The 20,139-nt window shown below is 37.9% G+C and overlaps 1 protein-coding gene across 3 annotated transcripts; it reads left to right on the forward strand.

Annotated features, from left to right (window-relative positions):
* Window positions 1-183: 183 nt before the first annotated feature.
* On the forward strand, window positions 184-7,922 carry atp23 (ATP23 metallopeptidase and ATP synthase assembly factor homolog). Of its 3 annotated transcripts, none has more exons than XM_037542395.1 (6): window positions 192-578; window positions 2,136-2,181; window positions 2,295-2,376; window positions 2,609-2,746; window positions 2,846-2,929; window positions 6,972-7,922. In XM_037542395.1, the coding sequence occupies exons 1-6, from the start codon at window positions 428-430 to the stop codon at window positions 7,173-7,175; spliced, it is 705 nt and encodes a 234-aa protein (XP_037398292.1). In that variant the 5' UTR covers window positions 192-427; the 3' UTR covers window positions 7,176-7,922. The 3 variants fall into 3 exon arrangements, with proteins under 3 accessions (XP_037398293.1, XP_037398292.1, XP_037398294.1); XM_037542397.1 differs by having other exon boundaries at window positions 512-578; window positions 2,300-2,376; XM_037542396.1 differs by lacking the exon at window positions 2,609-2,746 and having other exon boundaries at window positions 184-578.
* Window positions 7,923-20,139: the final 12,217 nt, after the last annotated feature.

The following is a 20,139-nucleotide window of genomic DNA, read 5'->3' on the forward strand; positions in this document are numbered from 1 at the left end:
CTGTACGGAATCGAGTCCACAGCTTTAATAGTGCCTCGGCTCTCGAATGGGATCAGGGAATCGATTATTTTAGGGATCGACTCACAGCACTACTGCTGCGTTCCTTGACTTTTATTGATCACATAACCACGTGGACCCACAAGCTGGTCGACTCTGTCAGTATATTCAGTGAGGCCATGAGCTACGGATCGGGCTAAGCCCAGCAGGCTGGTCTTCTCAGCACGAGCTCTCGGGTCTCATCCCCGCGCTCTCGTTAAGGCTCTGTGGTCTCCCCCTCCCTCTCTGTGCATCATCGCCTTTAACCTTTAGCTTCCTGTTAACCACATGATCAACAGAACCGAAAATGACCCTTTCTGTATGTGTACCCAGGCTCGCATCTGAGAGCTGAGCACTTTTATGTCGGCGTGTGGACACATTAGATGGATTAATGGATCAGACTAAAGAACAAGACGAGGACTACGGATACAACCTGTTCCCGGACAGAAAGAAGAGCAAATACAAGAAAGGCTCCATCGGAGAGAGTCTGTTCACTTTCAACCATAAATGTCAGGTTATGCTGCAGTTCGCAATCGAGACAAGTACGTTATTTATTTCTGAGCTCTCCCCCGACACACCTACGGTCTCTGACCGCGCCCTTAGACCGAAACAGCCCTGATAGTCAGACCGGCACAGTGCTTTCTGATCTCACGCTGTGTTAACCAAACATACGTGCTCGTTTAATAACGTGAGCGCGTTTGAGTTACGCTGCACACGATCAAGTGCGCTGGCGTTTAATGTAAACAAAGTGTCTGGTGGCCTGTTTTGATCTGGACTCCTACAATACAGTTAGAGCCATTAGGGTTAAAACTGGAACTGAAAGACCTTCGACCCACATTGCAGCTCCAGAGGTCATCATGATACTGGGTCTGTTCTTTAAGAATGATTAAATCTCTCTCTAGAGACAGTTGTGCATATATTAAAGAAGGAGGAAAGAGAAGAGAAGGACTGATGCTGCTTTTAAGACAGAGTATGGCACTATATCCACATATCGTTTTATTCACGCTTTCAGTAAAGTGAAAAAGATGTGATCTGGAGATCAGTCGTTAGATATGCTGATGCATTTTTGCAGCAACAGTAGTGGCTGCACTTTTGAAAAATGCAGCAAATGCAGTAACTTCTGTATAAACGGTGTGGTAGCCTCCCAAATCATAAACAACATTAGTTAACAAATACAGATTGTGTTTGTAGTATGGTCCTTTTCCCTGCTTTACAATGTTGCTATTGATAAAACGTTAAGATAGGCCAGGAAGCATTATATTACAGATGGTTTACTTGCAGTATCTAAAACTCAGATCCTGGAGTACCATCTTGTTCTACATTGTACTCCTTTCCCTGTTCTGATATAACCAGTCAGCTAACTAACAAGTGTACGTGTGTGTGTGTTCATGTGTTTTCCAGTATGTGTCCAAGTGTGTCACCTTTATCAAGCATCCAAAAGCATAAGGCCACATTAAACTCAAACTTGGTTGTGCCTGTACACTTTTGATAAGCTCAGAAATACATCACCTTAGTGTCGTCTAGACAAAACCAAAATCTGCATGTATGGCTGAGTAATTTGGAAAAGACCTATAATTGTGATTGACTGACCATTATTGTGATTGTGGATTAAACTGTGAGTATTTCCTTTAAATTAAGGGTCAGGCCTGTTAGTTGTTGGTGTTTGGCTGCTTCTGATTGGTCTAACACATCTACAGACAGTTCACAAGCTCCATGTTATTAGGATATTTTTTTTCCACATGTAGGTTATAATTAAAACTGCAGCTCTTACGATTTGGAAAATTAAAATTGTGATTTCAATATTAAAGGTATTTATCTTTCAGCTTCAGCTGCAAGTGTGAACTGTTAGGGGCTATTATTAAAAAAAAAAATGAAGAAGCACTTAAATATGCAGGACAGGTGGCTTCCAGCATAAGGGTTGAAAACCATTGGGCTATGGTGTAACGCTTATTGTTGATTGTTGGTGAATGTGGTTCACTACAGTATTCTCTAATACAGTCAGCAAGGCGTGTCTGAATGAAAAAATGTCCAGGCATATAAACATCACGTGTCTAAAATGCAAACCTGAAACCAGGTCTTTCTGCTGCTTCCTCATTTAGGTCCATATGCAAAACTTCTCCTTGGAGCGATGAAGAATTCAGGCTGGTGTGTACAGTTATAGTCACTGCCATCATTGACTTACTTAGTCATCTATGTCATTACACATGTAAATTTTGAGTGGTATGTCACTAGCAATATCTTGATTCTTATCTCCTTAGTACAGTCTACAAAGACAGGCATTTCTCCTGTGAAGACTGTGATGGAACTGTCAGTGGTGGCTTTGATGCTACAACGTCTCAGGTAGGAGTTGTGTCATGACTAATGATGATGTAAATGTCAGTTTCAATGTCTGTAAATGTGGACTGACTTTACTTTAATTCAGCTATGATCTTGTGCATGCTTCAGGGCAAGTAGCCCTCAGTGATAATTAAAGAACTGTGAATATGCCATTCTATAATGCATATTGTTACATAATGATAAATGAGAGAGGTTTCCTGCAAAAAAAAACAAAAGAAATTGGTATCTTTTGCAGATTGTCTTATGTCAAAACAACATTCACCAGCAGGCTCATATGAATAGAGTGGTCACGCATGAGCTCATTCATGCCTTTGACCACTGTCATGCACATGTCGACTGGTTCAATAACTTCAAGCACTTGGCCTGCTCAGAGGTGAGGGGGGAAGCTGCAGTAACAGTTTTTTCACTTGCCTGAGACATTCTGTTAAGCTGCAGTGGCACTTTATCCAAATACTTGTCATGTTTTCTTTAGATTCGTGCAGCTAATCTGAGTGGAGACTGCTCCTTCACCAATGAACTCTCCAGGTTTAATTTTGGCCTCAAACAGCACCATCAGGTAAAGTGTTTACATGTAAATTACTTTTGTTAAATTGCTTAAAAGTTGATGATATATATCTTCTGATGGTCAAAAATCGTCATGGAGAGCCTTATTCTCAGTTTTTCTTTTATTTTGTTAACTTCCCCAAGGTTCATTGACATCTGTATTGTTTTACCCAAAACTGTAATCATTAGTTTTTTACATGACCATTTTCCAACCTCTCTTAGAATTAAAATGCTTTTTTTGTTACTCTGCCTTTAAGACTGATGTAAATGGCTTCTGTTCTGATTTGCCATACCCTATTGTGCTTCATCCAAAAAGCAGTCTAGACGGAAACACTCCTTAATACCTATAGGTGATGAATATGCAGAACTAAACTGCCATAGGCGAATTCAAAACAAGCTTATATTACTGCTTTGATTTATAGACTTTTAAACTTTGTCATCACTGTCCCAAAAACTATATACTTCCATTTTTATTGATTTTTATTTTTCTATTTCATCTGAGCAAAGCAGTTGTCTGTTACATTGCATGAACATTTAATGATGAATTAATAGAAATGCTCAAAAATAGCATGGAATAAAAACTCTTTTCTTTAACACGTATTTTCAGAAGAGGGAAGAACACAGGGTGACATACAAGAGTGGAGGGAGGTGCACACAGGTGGATTATATCCTTAGCAGGAGATGCCACCTAAAGGAGATTGGAGATTGTAAAGTGGTGCCAGGGGAAAGTGTAGCAAGGCAGCATAGGGTGGTCGTCTGTAGAATGAGATTAGAAACAAAGAAGAGGAAGAGAGTGAAGACAGATCCAAAGATTAGATGGTGGAAGCTGAAGAAGAGGGTGGTTGCAGCAGTTCAGAGGAAAGAAGACAAGGAAAGTCGTGGTGGAATGAGGAAGTCCAGGAGAGTATTCAGAAGAAGAAGGCAGCTAAGAAAAGGTGGGATAACCAGAGAGATGAAGGAAGTAGGCAGGAGTACTGTGAGGCTAGTCGCATAGCGAAAAGAATGGTGGCAAAGGAAAAGGCTCAGGCCTATGATGAGCTGTATGAGATGCTGGACAGTAAAGAAGGACTAAAGGACTTGTATCGTTTGGCTAAACAGAGAGATAGAGCGGGTGTCGGGTGTAGAAAGGATGTACAACAGGTTAGGCTGATAAAGGATAGAGAGGGAAATGTACTAGTGAGTGAACAGAGAGTGTTGTGTAGATGGAAGGAGTACTTTGAAGAACTAATGAATGAGGAAAACGAGAGAGAGAGGGAGGACAACGGGGGAGAGATAGTGGATCAGGAAGTGCAGAGAATTGGTAAGGTGGAAGTGAGGGCAGGATGAAGAATGGAAAGGCAGTTGGTCCAGATGACATACCTGTGGAAATATGGAGAAGTTTAGGAGAGAAGGCAGTGGACTTTTTAACCAGGTTGTTTAACAAAATCCTGGAGAGTGAGGGGATGCCTAATGAGTGGAGAAGCAGTGTACTGGTCCCCATTTTTAAGAACAAGGGTGATGTGCAGAGCTGCAGTAACTACAGAGGTATAAAGTTGATGAGTCACACCATGAAGGTATGGGAAAGAGTTGTTGAAGCAAGGCTAAGGCGAGAGGTTCAGATCAGTGGGCAGCAGTTTGGTTTCATGCCCAGAAAGAGTATCACAGATGCAATTTTTGCATTGAGAGTGTTGGTAGAGAAGTACAGAGAAGGTCAGAAGGAGCTACATTGTGTCTTTGTGGATCTAGAGAAGGCATATGTAAGGGTGCCAAGAGAGGAACTGTGGTACTGTATGAGGAAGTCAGGTGTAGCTGAAAAGTATGTTAGGGTGGTGCAGGACATGTATGAAGATAGTGAGACAGTGGTGAGGTGTGCAGCTGGAGTGACAAATGGTTTCAAGGTGAAGGTAGGGTTACATCAGGGATCAGCTTTGAGCCCCTTCTTGTTTTTGATGGTGATGGAAAGGTTGACAGATGAGGTCAGGCAGGAGGCTCCATGGACCATGATGTTTGCAGATGACATTGTAATCTGTGGTGAGAGTAGAGAGCAGGTGGAAGACAATCTGGAGAGGTGGAGGTTTGCACTGGAGAGGAAAGGATTGAAGGTCAGTAGAGACAAGACAGAATACATGTGTGTGAATGAGAGGGAGACAGGTGGAAAGGTGAAGATGCAAGGAGCAGAGGTCGTAAATGTGGATGACTTCAAATATCTTGGGTCAACCATCCATAGCAATGGACAGTGTAGAAAAGAGGTGAAGAACAGGGTGCAGGCAGGATGGAGTGGTTGGAGACAGATGTCAGGGCTGATGTGTGACAGAAGGATAGCAGCAAGAGTGAAAGGGAAGGTTTACAAGACAGTAGTGCGTCCTGCTATGATGTATGGTCTGGAGACTGTGGCTCTGTCTAAAAGACAGGAGGCTGAGCTGGAGGTGGCGGAGATGAAGATGCTGAGATTTTCGTTGGGAGTGACAAGGATGGACAAGATTAGAAATGAGCAGATCAGAGGGACAGTGAAGGTGGAGCAGTTTGGAGATAAAGCCAGAGAGGCCAGGTTGAGATGGTTTGGACATGTGTTGAGGAGGAATAGTGGATATATTGGTCAAAGAATGTTGGCGATCGAGCTGCTGGGTAGAAGGAGAAGAGGTAGACCTCAGAGAAGGTTTATGGATGTAGTGAAGGTGGACATGGAGATGGTTGGTGTAAAAGTAGCAGTGGATAGGGCAAGATGGAGGCAGATGATCCGCTGTGGCGACCCCTAAAGGGAGCAGCCGAAAGAAGAAGAAGAAGAAGAAGAAGAGAAGATGATGTACTATATGTTTACATACTACAGCAACAACACTTTATTAAAAAAAAGCTACACATTCAGATTTCAACAGTATAATTAAACATTCACAAGACATATCTAAACAAACCTCTGGCTTAGCCTTCAGATGCCCCTGTGACATGGCATGTTTCATGCATTGCTTATACAAGTGTGAGTTTATCTATCACTTGTATACATGCAAAAATATGTATATTCAATGAACTGAAAATAACAAATTTCTCGTTCTTTACGTGGACTTCCCATTACAGAATTCCTTTCAGCCAAACAGAAACTTTATTGCATATTGTTAATAATTAGTGTTTTTATACAGTTATACACAGGGGTGGGGGGGTCCAGCAAAAGTATAAAATCACAATAATTCAAGATATTTTCACAACACACAATAGTTATTTTTTCAGACAGCTAATCCGAACAAATGTCAAAGAACACAACATTTAAAAATACTATCAAAAACTGTGTATTAAGGGTGAGCAAAATATTCAAAAATATTTGTGAGGTTTAATAAAACGTACTATGCTACAGTAAATCTAGTTAAATAAGACCAATGTTTTTTCATCATAATTAAAAGTGCAGTCAGTCAGTGTTCTTCAAATGCAAGTTCATTATTTAATCTCACGTTACACAAAATCTAAGTAAACAGGACTAATAAATGCACTCTTTATAATGAATCCTGCAGTTTGTCAGTGTTCCACATGTACTGACAATATCCACGATTCACTCAGCAAAGTACATTGTATTGTCACCTAATTTATCACGATAACGATAAATATCATATTGCTTGGCTCTGTCTGTACATAAATATAGCAAATCCAGTAAGCAACATGGTCATGAAGAAAACATAAGACCGATAAAAATCCTTTATCTGAAAGCTTTTTATTTGCTCTTTCTCTCTGTGGGCTTCCATACATGTTTAAACATGCAAGTGAGTTATAAGTTTGGAATAAAATGTAAAAATTGCAGAAACAACACTGAATTATAAATAATGAATATATTACAAATTGTGGAATGCATCAAGGGAGCAACTGTACTTGTCATTATACATGTCTGCCATTCTGCTACGGACCCCGCCACCTTAAGTTGCCTTACAATTCTTTACACTACTGTAACTTCTCCTGACCGTATGTTTAGAAGAACTGTATTATATTTTGAATGCAAACAGCAGGGGGCAATCTGACCACTTTCCTTCCTCATATAGATGATCACCATGTAGTACATGAGCAACAAAATATCATGCATCTCCCCTAACCCCCTGCAGGAGTGTGTGCGGGGCCGTGCTCTGCGCTCCATCCTTGCCGTGCGGAAGGTGAGCAAAGAAGAGGCGGAGAAAGTCGTGGATGAAGTGTTTGACAGCTGCTTCAATGACCACACCCCATTCGGCCGCATCCCTCACAGCAAGAAGGACGCCAAGTTTGCCTACAGGGATTTTGAAAACAGGGATCGATATTTTGCAAACCTATAACAGTTAAACCGTCCTGCGAGAAACAGCACACATAGGCATTCAGCTTTCCTTAAAGGTGCTGAAACAGTAAAATAAGCTCCATCATAGCAGTTGCTGTATCTTTCGACACTAGCGCTGGGACAGTCATGCTCCAGTGTGAACAAAGGTACAGAACGTTGGTAGCTAGAAAAGACCACTGAGGCATCCCATGTTATAATATTCATGATCCACATTTATATTTTCTGTGTGGTTGTTTATTACATTATTACATATATTATAGAACTTCATAACAAAGGTGATGGAATGTTGTTGTGTTTTTTTTTTTTTTTTTATTAAGGAATGGTTCAGAATGTGTTTCACGCAGTCATTTTAATTTGATTCTTCAAGCATCAATATGGGATAAACATATAGTATTAAGTTATGACTGAGAAATGAATGAAAACAGTATAAAACATAAGCCTTTTTCATAGAATTTCGTAAAATACTTGGCATGCTTTTTGTTTTCACAAAGGGCAAGTAAATGTATACTCATTGACTTCACTTGCTATGACAAACCAGGGCGGACACCAGTGTGAACAGAGTAGGCAGACTGAAGGAGAAGTGGAAGTGGGAGTGACTATCAGGGATCTTGCAGCTGCTGTGATCAATGCCATGTGGAGCACTACATCCACTGCTGTGACTGAACTATAACTGAATGTTTCACAGTGTTGTTTTGTGTCAGAATAAAAAAAAAAGAAGGAAAAAAAAACAAAACATACCTGATTGTTATGAAACTTTGTGCTTTGTGTATTTTTACTACAGCACTGTCCTTAGTGACATATCTTCTGGAGGGATGGTGACAGTTGACAATCACATGGATGCTCATGGTGCAGTGACTAGGCCACCCAAGCATCTTATTGGGCTCCTCAAATAGATACGGATACTCCCATGACTCACAGAAAGATTCAGTTACTTAACAACATACCTCACTAGTTTATGTCTATCTTGAGATGCATCCATGAGATAGTGACCATTTTCAATTAGGTTCTTAATGACCTGCAACATGATCAATTTATTATGTATATTTCTAAATTCTTAAATACGTAATCTAACAAACATTAGTGGGTTGAGTGTCATTCCTTGAGAGCATCAGCTTGTTGATGGGTGATGCAACTGGGTGACCAAGCAAATTACATTGTCATTTTTATTCATTTAAAGTTATTATAATAATGGAGGGCCATTTTTTTGCGCTATGGTCTATACAATCCTAGTTACAACACTAACTGGTCTGTCTGTAAAAGTTAAGTCTTGACTAGAATGAGTAAGATAATTGTAGTGTTGTGGGATGCCATGAGGGGGCAGCACTTACCTAGAAATAATAGTTGAGGGATTTTTACCATTTACTTTTGTCTTCCTTAGAGATAAATTCTATTAAGGAATACATTTAAAGTCCTTCTATGATGGACTTTAAATGTATTATTATTATATAATTGAATTAATGTTTGAATATTGGATATTTACAATTTTTATTTTAGGGTATGCTATGATAAGTGATTGTTTTAACACTAACAATGATTAAGATGCATCTACAACAAATGTGGAATATCCTCCCTTTGCCTGCTCTGTTGCCTTCTTTAGCTCTTAACTTGTCAAATGAATGTTCTGTCAACCTAAACAAAATGTCTAAGCAGTAAAATATGGCCTGTGCAAAAGTTATGGGACATTTTATATTTTATTTATGTTTTATATGTTAAACTAAACCAAAATTATGCATTAAAAATGGCAGGAAAAAGCCATGTTTTGTTCAGTGGTTTTCAAAAGTTTGAGACAACTTTGAAAACCTAGGATTTTTTCTTTTAAACCTGGAAATAAAGTTTTAGAATTTTTGAAAAGTTACAAGAAATAAAATAAAAAAACTGCAGATTTGCATGATTTCTCTATCACTGCAAATTTTAACAAATCTGTGATGTCCACCATGCAAAGGCCTTTGTACAAAATTTGGACAACTCTCTGGTAGGTCTGATCTCCTTATCAGGGGCATTTGGACAAACTTTGGCTGGTATGTGGAGTCCATACCAGCTAGAGTGCATGCTCCTTAAAGCAAAAGCGGAAACTGCTGCACCCAATACTTACTTCTGAAATTAATGTGAATGTTTAAAAAAATCTAATTTCCACTTGCTATGCTGATAAGAAAATTTGTAATAAAACATTCTCAACACAGCAGCGACACTGACGTAGCAGTGAGTGTGGTGCTGGTACCATAGCTAACAACTGTGCATGCAAACTGCACAAACAAAATAGACCTATAAGGTAGCTGTTTCCAGTAAAGTGCCCAGTGAGTGTAGGCCTGCAGAATGAGCCATTGTACTCTAAATAACAACAGGTAAAACAAACATTTTTTTTTCACTTATCTATTTATACTCTAACAAATAAGGTGAAGGTCAAGCAAAGCTCAGCCTGCCATGCTGTAAAGATGATATATGATCATAGCTCATTGTGCTTCCACGCATCTCAATTATAACAAACACTGTCAGTTAGTTATACTGAGGGGCTTTTGGATACACACTGACCCTCTATAGATAAGAATGGTGACAGTCAAGCCCAAGGGATCCCAGCCCCATAGAGCCAGTGGTTGAGGGTGACTTCCAGTATTGGCCTTTTAACATATCCCACCACAAATTTTCATAAGGGAAACCAGCCCTGCTGTGAAGCGATTAATGCCTATTGTCTTGGTAATGATATGGAATGCGTTGGAATCACCAACCCCTATGCTCACAGAAAGCTCCTACAGCTCCCAAAGCACCAAACGTGACACAACTGCAAGGTGAACTTGAAGTTGCAACCCGAGTGTCTATGTTACTGCAAGTGCTGTGACAAAGAAAATGTACTGTTGGCCATGCCAATGATCATTATGATATGGAGATATTACACTAACAACAACAAACAACAATCAGTATACTATATATTTATATATTTACAGACATAGGGAGAGAAAGAGAGAGAAAGAGGTTGTACTAGTAGGCTTTCTGGATGCACCACAGAGCTGCTGCCTCAGCGCTTCTCTGTGAATTAACATAATAAAAGTTGACTTATGGTCCTGCTAATTGCTGGCAAGAAGGAGGGGTGATGTCCTGAGGATCCTGAAATCTCAGTCATGCTAGTGACAATGCTTTAAAAAGCTCTCATGGATATACCCATGTTGTAGACATTGTAACCCCTGGTTCCTATCACCACCACTGTAAAGTTTATCTACAAGTTTATCAGGAAATTAATCACATCAAACCACTCTGAATGACTTTATATTTCAACCACTGAATTAACCCAAATTTTGAAAAATAGATGGAATTCCCCTTTAAGGACAAATTAGATGTCATTTAGAACCAAAAATAGTGTCTTTTTTTGTACATAATACTGTTATGTAGCTCCTGGGCCAAAGCACAAAATGTCATTTCTGGTTAATCTTTGTCACATTTATGTTCTTACTATGCAATGACATTAATATAACAGTTAAAAAGATATAGAAAAACTGGTTGTAGATTTTGTCAAACCATTTGCAACACTGTATGGAAAGAAAAGATGCTGTACATTTAATGTACATTTCTAAATATCAGGGATATTTGTGGTCACATTCAAGCATATTTTAAGTCATTTATTGATCCAGAAGTGTCATGACTTAAAGATAGACATTGATTAATATTGAAAATGCAGTTGATCTAAAAAGAATATTGTGGGGCAATAAACACACAGTTGTTATGACGTTGTTCAAAGGAAAATGTAATCCGAAATCTGGTCTGGCCTGTGGACAATGGTCACTGATTTTTGTATCTCTGTCTCACTCCGGTGGATGGCTGTGTTTCATGCTCTCTTGCTTGGTTAAACTGGAGGTCCACAGGCCTTTCTCAGGGTGCACTGACAAGTGTAAATGTGTGTAAAAAGGCATAAATTTGAAAATGAGTGTTCAGTCCATTAAGGTATAAATGTCAAATGTCCTTTTCCTCCTGCCATGTTGCCAAAATGACTTTAACAAGGCATCCAAATGTCCATGAAATCCTAAAATTTGTTTTCAGTGAACAGTTTTAAACAAAATTCATTTACTGTTTATGAATATCTGTTCAGCTTTATGTAAACTTGAACTATGAAAATTCATGAAAGAGCAAGATACAAGAGATATACAGTTTCAATAAAATGATTACATGTAAAATTGTAGTGCAGTCTTTGTCTTTAATTGCAATACATTTTATATGTATCAATACATAGACAGATATGGTGCATGCATATATTCAATCAATCAATCAATCAACCTTTATTTTGACTCGGAAGTACATTGAGGGCAACCCTCATTTTCAATGTAGCCGAGCATTTACAAAAACAGGGATTGACATGACAAAGAAAATAATAACTACATTTAATCATTTTAAATTAAAAGAAAATTTAAAATAACAGTGAATAAAAGATAAAAGTAGATAAAAAATAGAACTTGAGATTTAAATGGTAAGAAATTAAGATCAAAAATAGATAAGAAATTAGTAAAGTAATAGTACAATATCACAAATTAAAAAAGTAATCATAAAAACTTAAAATAAAATGAGAGGAAATAAATAAATAAATAAATAAATAAAAAGAGATAAAAAAACTAAGGAGAACTAATACAAAAATAAAAATTACGAATAAATATAATTAAGTAAAACAGGTACAGGCTGTCTGTAGGTGGTTTGATATTAAAAGTTTAAAATGACTGAGTGACACCAGTGACCTGAGTTTTAGTGTTTTCTGTAGTGAATTCCAGCTCACTGGTGCACTGTGACAAAAAGCAGATTTTCCCAGTTCAGTAAAAACTCTTGGTACCTGGCAGCTGATCCAATTACTAGAGCGAGTCTGATAATTACTGTTATTTGTAATCATCAATGAAGTGATATATTCTGGCAAATGACCTGAGAGTGTCTTATAAATAAAAATCAACCAATGTGTTTCCCTTCGTACCGTTAAAGAGGGCCACCCAACTTTTGCATACAGCTCACAGTGGTGAGTTCTGTACGGATCTCCAGTGATGAACCTCAGGGCAGAGTGATACACGGGGTCCAGTAATTTGAGAGAGCTGGAGGGAGCATATTTATAGATAACGTTGCCATAGTCCAGCACTGAAATTAAAGTTGCTTCAACTAGTCTTTTTCTGGTGTGCATGGGGAAACAGGACTTATGTCTATAAAAATAACCCAGCTTCTGTCGGCATTTACTGACTAGTTTATTTATGTGTGGTTTAAAACTGAGTTTATCATCCAGCCATATGCCAAGGTATTTATATCCATGACTCTCTCAATAGTGGATCCTGCCAGGGTAATAATATTTACAGTACTAAAATCAGTATTAAAAGATCTGGAAAACAGCATGAACTTAGTTTTTGTGGCATTTAAAACTAGTTTGTGCTTATATAACGCCACCTGCAGAGCATTAAATGAGCGCTGTAATTTTCTTGTTGCAGCATGAATAGAATCAGCTGAGCAATATAAAATCGTGTCATCTGCATAAAGGTGAATTTTGCAGTCTGAGGTTGAAGCAGAGGTAGCATATCATTTATGTAGATATTAAATGTAATATAATATTACATTATATTGGAAAATATATGCAGTAGTTTCCCATATATGGAACTGTATTATTTAATATATTGCACTATATTTTCCAGTATATTACTGTTTCATAAGAAGGCCTAAGACAATTCATTGGAAGTCTACATGTACTTGATTATATTTTCTAATGAATTCCTTTACAAGACCTCTACAGGCCTCCAGCTTCAGCTAGTGTATACAAATCTATGAGAACCCTTGGTTTTGTCTCATGTTAGAAACTAACTAATATGAGAAGTTGCAGTCAGGTTTTGAACCCAACCTTTACTTAGAAATAAAAATAACTTTGAGCTAAAATTAAGTGTCATTATCTCAGTGGACCTCAAATTTTGGTCTATGAAATGAATTCACACTTTTCACAAGTTTGCCATCCCATTACTCCACATTCCTACAGTAATATCACTTGCTCCTCCTAACTTGAGTACATGAGTGAGTGTTCTTTAGGAATATGAAAATACTGTGATTTACCTGTTTTATGGGTCTTCCAACTGTGGTTTATACAGAATCACACAAACTTTTCACATGTTTGCTATCCCATTACTCCAAATTCCTAGAGTAATATCACTTGTGCCTCATAACATGAATATAAGAGTGTTCTGGAACATTGGGGTCTGATATGATAGCACTCTGATTTGCCTCTTTTATGGGACGTCAAATTTTAGTTTATACAGAATCGAATTCAAACTTCACAAATTTGCCATTTCATTCCTCCAAATTCCTACAGTAATATCATTTGTTCCACATAACATGGGTATATGAGAGACTATACTTCAGGAATTTGATGGTCAGATTTGATAACACTTTTATTTGCCTGTTTAATGGGACTTCAAATAGTGGTATATATAGAATCACACAGACACTTTTCACAAGTTTGCCACCCCATTACTCCCAGAGTGTTATTCGGGAATATGGTGGTCTGATATGATAACACTCTGATTTACCTGTTTTAAGGGAGTTCAAATTGTGATTTGTATAGAACCGAATAGACACCTTTCACCAGTTTGCTATCCCATTACTCCAAATTCCTACGGTAATATCACTTTTTCCTCATAAAGTGAATACATGAGAGAGGGTTCTTCAGGAATATTGTGGTTTGATACGTTAACACTGATTTGCCTATTTAATGGGACCTCAAACTGTGGTCTATACTGAAACGAATTCAAACTTTTCTGAAGTTTGCCATCCCATTACTCTAAATTCCTACAGTAAAAGCACTTGCTCCTCATATCTTGAGTACATGAGAGAGTGTTCTTTGGGAATATGGTGGTCTGATATGATAACACTTTGATTTGCCTATTTTATGGGACTTGTGGTCTGTATAGAGCCAAATAGACACTATTCACACATTTGCTAATCAATTGTTCCAAATTCCTATAGCAATATCACCTGTTCCTTATAAAATCAGGACAGGAGAGAGAGAGTTCTTGAGGAATATTCTGGTCTGAGTTGATAACACTTTGATTTGCCTGTTTTATGGGATTCCAAATTGTGGTCTATAGAGAACCAAATACACACTTTTTCACAAGTTTGCCGTCCCATTACTCCAAATTCCTAGTGTAAAATCTCTTCTTCCTCATAAAATGAATACATGAGAGGAAGTTCTTTAGGATTATCATGGTCTAATTATTATAACACTCTGACTTACCTGTTTTATGGGACTTTGAATTTGTTGTTTGTATAAAACCGAATAGACACTTTTCACAAGTTTGCTATCCTTATACTCCAAATTCCTACAGTAAAATCACTTGGTACTCACACCATGAGAACAAGATACAGTGTTTTTCAGGAATATGGTGGATTAATAAGAAAACACTCTGATTTGCCTTTTTAATGGGACTTCAAATTGTGGTGTGTTTAGAGCTGAATAGACTATTCACAAGTTTGCCATCCCATTATTCCAGATTCCTACTGTAATATCACTTGCTCCTCATATCATAAATACATGAGAGAGTGTTGTTCAGGATCATGGTGGTCTGATATGGTAACACTCTGATTTACCTATTTTCTGGGACTTCAAATAGTGGTATGTACAAAAAAACACGCTTTTCACATGTTTGTTTCACATCCAATTACTCATTACATCCCATTGTGTCCAATTAGTTAAATAAAGACCACAATTTGAAGTCCCATAAAAAAGGCAAATCAGAGTTTTATCTTGTCATACTACAATGACCCCGAAGAAAACTGTATCTTGTACTCATGGTATGAGCACCAAGTGCGTTTACTGTAGGAATTTGGATTAATGGGATATCCAACTTGTGAAAAGTATGAATTCGGTCTTGTATAGACCACAATTTGAAGTCCCATAAGAAAGGCAAATCAGAGTTTTATCTAATCCACAATATTGCCAAAGGAAACTGTATCATGTACTTATGGTACGAGTAACAAATGCGTTTACTGTAGGAATTTGGAGTAATGGGACAGTAAACGTGTGAAAAGTGTCTATTCGGTTCTCTACAGACAACAATTTGAAGTCCCTTAAAACAGGTAAATCAGACCACCACATTCTTGAAGGACACTCTCTCATGTATTCATGGTATGAGGAACAAGTGATATTACAGTATGAATTTGGAATAATGGGATGGCAAACTTGTGAAAAGTGTGAAATTGATTCTGTATAGACCACAATTTGGAGTCCTGTAAATCGGGCAAATTGAAGTGTCATCAACTCAGACCAGCACATTCATCAAATAAACTCTCTCCTCTATTCATGATATAAGGAACAGTTAATATGACTGTAGGAATTTGACAAAATTGGTTGGCAAACTTGTGAATAGTGTCTTTTCGGCTATATACAGATCACAATTTGAAGTCCCATAAAATAGGCAAGTCAAGATTTTATCATGTCAGACCACCATAACCCCAAAGTACACTCTCTCTTGTACTCATGCTATGAGTAACAAGTGGTATTACTTTAGGAATTTGGAGTAATGGGATGGCAAACTTGTGAGAAGTGTCTTTGTGATTCTGTAAATACCTTTATTTGAAGTCCCATTAAACAGGCAAATCAAAGTGTTAGGCCACCACAGTCCTAAAGAACCATATCTCTTGTACTCATGTTATGAGGAACAAGTGATATTACTGTAGGAATTTGAAATATTATGATGGCAAACTTGTGAAAAGTGTGAGTATGCTTCTATATACACCACAATTTGTCCCATAAAACAGGTAAATCAGAATGTGATCATATCAAACCACCATGTTACTGAAGAACACACTATCATGTTCTCAAAGTATGAGGAACAAGTGATATTACTGTTGGACTTTGGAGTAATGGGATGGTAAACTTGTGAAAAGTGTGAATTCGGTTTTGTACAGACCACAATTTGAAGTGCCATAAAATAGGCAAATCAAAGTGTTTTTATGTCAGATTACCATAATCGAAAACAACACTCTCTCTTGTATTCATGGTATGAGGAGGAAGTGCTTTTACTGTAGAAATTTGGAGAAATGTGAAGGCAAACTTATTAAAAGTATCCAATTGGTTAAATAAAGAAAACAATTTAAAGTCCCACAAAAAAAGGCAGATCAGAGTTTTATCTTCTCAAACTACAATGTTCCCAAAAAAACTGTAACTTGTACTCATGGTGTGAGCACCAAGTGCATTTACTGTAGGAATTTGGAATAATGGGATACCAAACTTGTCAAAAGTGTGAATTCAGTTTTGCATAGACCACACTTTGAAGACCCATAAAAAAGGCCAATCAAAGTGTTATCAACTCATACAAGGATATTCGTGAAGAACACTCTCTCCTGTACTCATGCTATAAGGAACAGGTGATATTACTCTAGGAATTTGGAGAAATGCGATGGCAAACTTACGAAAAGTGTCCAATTAGTTAAATAAGACCACAGTTTTAAGTCAAATATAAATGCAAATCAGAGTTGTATCTTTTCACACCACAATGATCCCAAAGAAAACTGTATCTTGTACTCATGGTATGAGCACCAAGTGCATTTACTGTAGGAATTTGGAGTAATGGGATAGCAAATTTGTGAAAAGTGTGAATTCGGTTTTGTATAGACCACAGTTTGAAGACCCATAAATAGGCCAACCAAAGTGTTATGATATCACTAAGTGATATTCCTGAAGAACACTGTATCTTGTACTCATGGTACTAATGAGACACAAACTTGTGAAAAGTGTCTATTCGTTTCTCTACAGAACACAATTTGAAGTCCAATAAAACAGGTAAATCAGAGTGTTATCATATCAGACCACACTGTAGAACACTGTAGAACACTGTATCATATAATCATTTTGTGAGGAACAGGTGATATTACTATAGGAATTTGGAGTCACGGGATGGCAAACCTGTGAAAAGTGTGAATTAATTTCTGTATAGACCACAATTTGAAGTCCCCTAAAACAGGTAAATCAGAGTTTTATCACATCAGACCAAAATGTTACTGAAGAACACTCACTCATGTACTCATGTTATGAGGAACAAGTGATGTTACTGTCAATATTTGGAGTAATGGGATAGCAAACTTGTGAAAAGTGTCCATTCGGTTCTATACAGACCATAATTTGGAGTCCCATAAAAAAGGCAAATGAAAGTGTTATCAACTCACACCAGGATATTCGTCAAGAACACTCACTCTTATACTCATGCTATAAGGAACAGCCCAATATCATATCAATATCATATATACCATTTTATCAAGCCTGATACACTTCATATTCCCCCCCTTTGAGGCTATACAGAGCCTCGAAAAACAAAATATTAACATAAGTGTGATTACAAATATAACAAAATACATTTTCATAACAACTACACTTTGTCTGGAGTGTGAGAGTGAAAAAACCTGTCAGGCAGCCAACTTTTCTGAAATGTCCATCAAACAATTTAGACAGGAAAAATTCTCTCACGGTCCTCCTGCCGCAAGCGGAACAATGGAACTCCAGTTCAATGTAAAAAGAAAGAAATTCAACATGTATGAAATTGACTTAAGCAAATACATAGGAAACCCCAAAAAAAACAAAGTAAAATAATGTTCGTTAGCGGGCTAGTCAACCCATCTGACCCAGTAACAAACCTAAAAACCCCTTGTCCCTATCAATGCATATACTAAGACATATAAACACATATCAATGTGTCAGACTGAAACTCTTCCACATGTCGACTCCCCAAGTAGTGTTGATGGCGTTGGGTGTACACCTTCTTGTTCAAAGTCCCTCAATCCATTTTCTCATTCTCCACACATGGAAGTGTGCACCCCTTTATGCATCTCGATTTCCAAGCACTCAATCTCCCCCCTTTCTTTCTTTGTGAGATACACTGTTTTAATAATAACTAATAACTAAAAATTAATAAAAAGTATATAATATGGTTAAATATTCAAAATGGATATTTCTCCACCAGTTCACTTTCTACCACTTCATCCTCGTCTTCGTCTGTGTCAGTCCTTCATAGTAGTGGCAGCTGACCTGATTCTCCAGGCATCACTATTCCAACACATTGCAATATCATTGCTTTCGCAAAAGTCAACGGCAATGTACAACAACAAAACATTACACACAGTGCTAAAAGAGCTGCTACCAAAATCTGAACTATCACTGCACCTACTGATCCTAATTTAGCCTGCAACCAAGCATTAGCACCCTCTGATGCCCCAAACACATCTCTTATAGTCTTTCTTCTATGACATTAGTCATATTATCAGAACCATCAGGAATCAAAGTATAACAAGCCACAACAAGTCCACCTTGTTTGGCCAAAATATAGTCAAGGGCCATATCATGTTTTAATAATGTCAATCTGTGACTCTTTAGAGTATTTGACAAATATTCAAACCCCTTAATTGTCTCATTCGCAAAACCCTGTAGGGTATAAGTAATATTATCAATATGGTCTGCCAAAAATATCACACCATACCATGGAAGTATTCCTATACCCCACTTTTCTCCTAGACTTATCCTCCAATGGTAGGCCTCCAAAGTGTGAAAATGTGCAAGCGCTCTCTTCTGTCTACTTCCTGAAGCAGCACTAGATTGAACTTCATCAGTGTCATTCCAGACAGAAAAGACCTCATATGGAAGCTTCAATGTTGCCATATAACAACACCCAGTCCATCCATACGGTAGAAATATATATGCTTTATTACCACAAACCCACCAGATATCCTTAAAATTTCCTATTGTCACATTGCCAGGCAAAACTTGATTCTGCACCTTCAATGTTACATTCTTTTTAAGATACGGCACATAAAGAGTTACCTCATACAAACCATCCTTAGTCGTATATTTAGGCTCCCTCAAATCCATCATATACTTATCACAATCTGAGATTCCCATAAACATTCCTAGTTCATAGCTAAACTTTTCAAAGAATCCTTATTAACGTTAAACAACGTGTTTATTTCAAAGAGCAGTCGAAGATGGATACCCGAAATCGTCGCTATGTAAGGTCCACCACAGCTCTGGCTGAGCCAGAGGCTGAACCGAGAGCTGCAGCGGGAGCAAGTTCCACCGCCTCAGACCAGTCATTTGCTAAAACTAAAGGTTTGTGTGCTGAAAATAACAAAATTACTTTGCTCTCTGTCCCATTTATTAGTCTTTCTAGTAAATATCAGTTTAAAAAGTTATATTTATTAACACTGCAGTCCAGAAATGCCTTAACCAACAGCTTTTTAACTTTTGCCTTTAGTGCTATGGGCATTTCACTGAGCTTGGCACCATGTGTTAGCCTGGTTATCTGATGTTCTTATTTCTAATTTGTTGGTTGGCAGTGTCTTTTCACATTATTACCTACATTTACGAGTATTTTCCCCATGTCAGATTCTCCATCTGCAGTTCTGGAGCTGCAAAAAGTGAAGGCCCAGCTCCAGATTGAAAAGACAAAGTGTTTTTTTCTTGAAGAGAAGGTTAAAGAGCTTCAAGCTGATAAAGCCTTCCTACAGAGCCAGCTGACATCACAAGGGAAAGGCCAGTCTTCAAGTTCAGGTATGCCGAGTCTTTTGTTTGTTTAAAAATTCCAGTACTACAGTGATTCCATTTAGGAGACAAGTTGTGTGGATTTTATTTAAACAGTTCATTTACATTTAGTTTAAAACACCAAACCCATTGTATTGTGTTTTTTATGCTAAATATTGAAACTAAAGATGGTACATGAAAGGGTGCCAAGAGAGGAACTGTGGTACTGTATGAGGAAGTCAGGTGTAGCTGAAAAGTATGTTAGGGTGGTGCAGGACATGTATGAGGATAGTGAGACAGTGGTGAGGTGTGCAGTTGGAGTGACAAATGGTTTCAAGGTGAAGGTAGGGTTACATCAGGGATCAGCTTTGAGCCCCTTCTTGTTTGCAATGGTGATGGAACGGTTGACAGATGAGGTCAGGCAGGAAGCTCCATGGACCATGATGTTTACAGATGACATTGTAATCTG

This window comes from Pygocentrus nattereri, chromosome 11, assembly GCF_015220715.1.
Source record: "Pygocentrus nattereri isolate fPygNat1 chromosome 11, fPygNat1.pri, whole genome shotgun sequence".
In the NCBI taxonomy this organism is placed as follows: Eukaryota; Metazoa; Chordata; class Actinopteri; order Characiformes; family Serrasalmidae; genus Pygocentrus; species Pygocentrus nattereri.